This window comes from Octopus bimaculoides, chromosome 8, assembly GCF_001194135.2.
Source record: "Octopus bimaculoides isolate UCB-OBI-ISO-001 chromosome 8, ASM119413v2, whole genome shotgun sequence".
NCBI classification, from domain to species: domain Eukaryota; kingdom Metazoa; phylum Mollusca; class Cephalopoda; order Octopoda; family Octopodidae; genus Octopus; species Octopus bimaculoides.
In genome coordinates this window covers 8298909-8304578 of record NC_068988.1, presented here as the reverse complement: position 1 = coordinate 8304578, position 5670 = coordinate 8298909, and the positions used below count along the sequence as shown (strand labels likewise).

General features: G+C 39.1%; 1 protein-coding gene across 2 annotated transcripts in view; it reads right to left on the bottom strand.

Annotated features, from left to right (window-relative positions):
• The window catches only part of LOC106872159 (high affinity cAMP-specific 3',5'-cyclic phosphodiesterase 7A), a 126240-nt gene that overhangs the window by 13585 nt on the left and 106985 nt on the right, over positions 1–5670 (bottom strand). For both annotated transcript variants that reach the window (XM_052969929.1, XM_052969930.1), the window contains 2 exons: positions 3688–3819; positions 1465–1556 (listed from right to left, as the gene is read on the bottom strand). In XM_052969929.1, coding sequence (XP_052825889.1) covers positions 1465–1556; positions 3688–3819 — 224 coding nt within the window. The remainder of the gene's footprint in view (positions 1–1464; positions 1557–3687; positions 3820–5670) is intronic.

The window sequence follows — 5670 nt, the reverse complement described above, 5'->3', positions numbered from 1 at the left end:
ACGAGTAATTTGCTGTACGAGCCGAGACTCGTGCGAATTTTTGTCTTGAAGTACGAGCGGAAATCCGCAGTACGAGAACACAAATCGTCCCATTTTTAAGGTAAATCAGTTAATAAAACCAGTTTACATATATTTCTTTTGCATTCTCTGTTCTATAATTGTCATTTTACTTGTAACTATGCTTTTTCTGTTTTAAAACCCATAAAAAATCATTTTTGAGTGGTTTTGAAGGGCTGGAACGGATTAATTATATTTTAGCTAACTTCAATGGGGAAAATTGATTTGTTAAACGAGTAAATCGTAAGACAAGCTTGGTCATGGAACGAATTAAACTCGTACTGCGAGGTATCACTGTATTTTTCTAGGAGCGGGGGTTCGCTGATTACAAAGATCACATTCATTTTTGAAAATTAGAGATTTAAGTCTTGCTTCTTTTCGATTCTCTCATCAAAGATCTGTAATTCTTCAATAAAATGCAACTATTTCTTAGACTGAGGAATTGATTATGTCAATTTTTGTAGTTCTCTGGTTAGTGATTACGAATATGATATCAATTTTTCTGTTTCCGATACGATACCTCCAATACACACACGCTCACACATACATTCATACAAACGAATACACACACACACACACTTATAAACACATGTCTGTATATTTGTATGTTTATATATATGTAAATACACACACACATTTTTGCGTGTATGTATATATATATATATATATATGTGTGTGTGTGTGTGTATACGTACATATATACATGCATGATGTACATGCACATATATCTATTCATGTATGTATATATGTATATATGTATGTGTTCGCGTTTGTGCATGGCCTGTGTGTATCACTGTTTTTGCATTTATGAGATAGGATAATCTATTCGTGGTTTAGCATGAATAAATTATATATATATATATATATATATATATATATATATATATATATATATATATATATATATATATATACATACACACATATATACATATACATACATACACATATATATACATATACATACATACACATATATATACATATACATACATATACACACACACACATATACATACATATACACACACACACACACATATACACATATATATATATACATACACACATATACATATACATACATACACATATACATACATACACACACACACACACACACACATATATATATATATACACTCAGTATTAAAAACTAAAATAAATGGAACTGATTACAATAACAAAAAAACAAAAAAACAAAGAGGCGTAAGGGATAAAAAATAAAGCATCCATAACGTATCGGTTTCGTTGGTGACTATATTTCTATCTGTATATAGACCTGTGTGGTTACGTAAGCCAGTGATAGACAAGAGATGGTCCCTTGAGAGCGGGGACCCAGTCAGCAAGTGCTAACCTGGCTTCAAGGTGCGATGCACAAAAAGGATGTCCTACATCAGCGCTCACCATTGATGTGCATCAAAATGGTCGAAGATTCCGCATTCATGTAGCACACCAACGGCTGACCTCCAATGATGGTTTTCAAGAACAGAGGAATTCTGAAATCAACAAAAATAAAATAAAATAAAGTAAATAGAAATAAATATTAAATAGAAAAGTCACGTTAATTTCGAAAGGTTATATACATATTTATATAGACAGGTAGATACATACATATACATATATATGTACGCATGTGTGTATATCTTTCAAAACGACGGGATGGTCACGGCTGGAATATTATTGGTCGTAAATCTGCTCGATCGGCATAGATCGGTGGCTAAAAGAAACAACAACCAGCAAAGCCATGAAGAGTGGATTCTTCTCCATTTGTTTCGGACCACCTCGTAAAGGTAATGTTTGCTAACCTATTTCCTGTCGTTAATTAATCTCCTCGCTCATCACCACCACCGTCACCGCCACCACCACATTTTCATTGTCATCGTGTGTCATCGTCATCATCACCATCATCATCATTACCCTTACTCCTCCTTTTCACCCCGCTACTGTTTCCCCTTCAGACTGCCCCTCCTGCTACCCCTTCTCCTGTTATCGTCTGCTCTCTGCAAGTTGAACACCATGGATCGCCATCTTAGTCTCGTGCTGCCTCTTATACATTCATCGTATCTCAAGTCCCCGTCCAGTCTCTATAAAAGATTCCTGAGACTTGCCTTTCCCACTCGATTGAACACTAAAAATAACCTTTCTTCATGAGCTCCGTTAAAATTACAATTCATTTCAGTAATCATATCATTTCAGATATTTATGAACGATAAGTTAAATAGGATGAAAACATTATCGATAAACCGTCACTATATACATCCTATGACCTGCCTGACAAAATTCCACTCTTTAATTATACATCAACACTGAGGCGATAGGATTCCAGCTTAGATTCTCAGACTTAAGTCTACGAAATTTTGATATCGATAGTTCTGTAGGCCTGCCTATCAAGTTAGTCGGTTTTTCACATTTCGTTTTTCACATTACAATAGTACATCAGCATTGAAGTAAATTTTCAGTCTGGCCTCTTAGATAAACAGATTTGTTCCGGCCAAAAGTTCAAGCCATGTCTAACTTAATAACACCACCTGATAGGATCTGTTAAATCACTTTTAAGTCACGTTTTGTGGCATCATGATCTATTCCAGTAAAGAATTGTTGACTGAGATGTTCGCAGGTATAGATGGCTTATCTGGTATCCCTTGAAGAAATTTGTCCAGGTTTCTGGGATAATGTTAAATAGGAGAGCAAGGGAAAGAATCGCAAAACGGATTTTTGAAGCCGGGTCAAGCGGCGGAAAACCTAGGATTAAGATCACAAGCAAGATTATTGGATAATATCCTTGATAATATCCTTGGTTATCCTTGAGAATCCAGCCCGAGATTGTAACAACGGATGCTTCTGATAGGACCCTTGGGGGGGGGGGGGCTCCCCGAGGACTTTTCCCCCATGACCCTCCAGAAAATAGTGGGTGGAGGAAATGGATGAATGGACACTGGAGGCAAAACTAGATTTATAGAATGACGGTACATGTGATTTTTTCCCACAAATGAAATGGAAAGAACTTCAGCGGGGTGGTCATCTGGACTGACCCTGTAATTGGTTTTTATTAGCAGTGTGTAGATCTCCAACATAGACACGAGGTTACATATTTGATGGGAGAGGTCATCCTTTATCTTTTACTTGGTTCAGTCATTAGATTGTGGCCATACCGGAGCACCGACTTGAAGGGTTAAATTGAACAAATCATCTCCAATAGTGTAGTTCTTACTCTACCGGTCTCTTTTGCCGAACCGCTAAGTTGTACGGAAAATAACAAAGGTTAGCTGATTAATTCGAATCCCCCCCCACTCCGGTCCCCAAGAGTTCTAAATCCCGAACTATATAGTGGTTTCCCGAATTCTCCGGCATATGTACTCCCCACCTCATTCTCAACGGGGCGCCGATTCGTCGCAGGATTACCCGACTCTTGAGGGTCCCGAGCAACAGGAACTGGAATGTTTTGCTCAAAAACACAACGCATTACCCAGTCCAGGAACCGAAACCACTGTCTCACGATAATGAGTGCAACATCCTAACCACTAAGCCACGCGCCTCCATTAAACCGAACCCTTACTGCTTCATTTTATTAACCCGTCTCCCCGGAATGGGGTAGGGAAAGATTAAGATTAAAATGGAATAACTTACTTCATAAAGAGATGCTAAGACATTAGTTGTTGCTATGAGGTAAGCTTGGTTCACTCCAGGATGATCCAAGTCATGCATCATAGAGGCAAAAAGAGCTGCCATTGCTTCTATTGGAAGAACACAATTATATAACTGCAAAAGACAAAAAAAGACAGAAAGAGACATTTCTTAGAAAGGAAAAAATTAAAACGTTGGCTAAAATTAAATTAGATTCAACTTTACGATGAAAGTCAACAAAGTTTGCTTTATAAGCCTTTTAGATGTATTGAAAGATACAGAAATAATTTATTCTCAAACGTATGATAATGCTCATAAAATAGTATGAACAGGATAAACTATATTCTGCAGGAAAATTCGTTACCGGCCAGCCAATATATGGATACTTTATCCTGTTTATGCTATTTTATTAGCATTATCATGCGTTTGGAGGCGCAATGGCTCAGTGGTTAGGGCAGCGGACTCGCGGTCGTAGGATCGTGGTTTCGATTCCCAGACCGGGAATTGTAAGTGTTTATTGAGCGAAAACACCTAAAGCTCCACGAGGCTCCGGCAGGGGATGGTGGCGAACCCTGCTGTACTCTTTCACCACAACTTTCTCTCACTCTTTCTTCCTGTTTCTGTTGTGCCTGTAATTCAAAGGGCCAGCCTTGTCACACACAGTGTCACGCTGAATCTCCCCGAGAACTACGTTAAGGGTACACGTGTCTGTGGAGTGCTCAGCCACTTGCACGTTAATTTCACGAGCAGGCTGGTGCGTTGATCGGATCAACTGGAACCCTCTTCGTCGTTACCGACGGAGTGCCAACCATCATGCGTTTAAGAATAAATTATTTCTGTATTTTTAAATTACTTTGCTAAAATTAAAGGAATTAAATCAGCTAAAATATAAAACGTGATGGATTTTTCATGTGACGGAAAAGATGTTATTTTTTATGGATATTCTTTAAATGAATAAATATTTAAGACGTCGGTTATTTGCATAATAATGGAAAGTGTTTAATGTAGTTCATGTTTTATTTTTGAATTATTTTTCAGTTATTGGATGGAGGGGCGCCGTCTCGAGCGAATCGACTCCAGTACCTATATTTAAAGCCGCCACTTAGGTTTCGGAGACACAAACAAACCAATACCGGTTGTCAAGCGGTGGGTGATACACACACGTACACACTCACACACACACACAGACAGACAAGCAAACACACTAAGGCAGACATATATGCATAAATCTATATGACGAGGCTCCACACAGTATTCCACGCAGTTTCCGTCTATCAGATTCATGATTCACTCATAAGGATCTGTTCGGGACTTTAGTAGAAAACACTTGCCTATGGTGCCGTGAAGTGGGACTGAACCCGAAGGCATGCGATTGCAAAGCAAGTTTCTTAACCGCTCGGCCATTCCTAATGTGGGAGCCATTTGATGTGTGTGTGAGTGTATGCGCACATGTGTATACGTGTGAGTATGGTACGTTCTACGTGTATACATTATTACGGCACTCCGTCGATTACAACGACGAGGGTTCCAGTTGATCCGATCAACGGAACAGCCTGCTCGTGAAATTAATGTGTAAGTGGCTGAGCACTCCACAGACACATGTATCCTTAACGTAGTTCTCTGGGAAAGGCTTTTGAAGGCTGGCCTTTTGAAATACAGGCAGAAAGAAACAGGAAGTAAGAGTGAGAGAAAGTTGTGGTGAAAGAGTACAGCAGGGTTCGCCACCATCCCCTGCCGGAGCCTCGTGGTGCTTTAGGTGTTTTTGCTCAATAAACACTCACAACGCCCGGTCTGGGAATCGAAACCGCGATCCTACGACCGCGAGTCCGCTGCCTTAAGCACTGGGCCATTGCGCCTCCACATTATATATATATATGTCTATACAAAGCACACACACACACACACACACACACACACACACATACACACATATATTGGGTTGGTGGATAATTATTGCGGCTTTTTTTCAACAAATTTTATTCAACA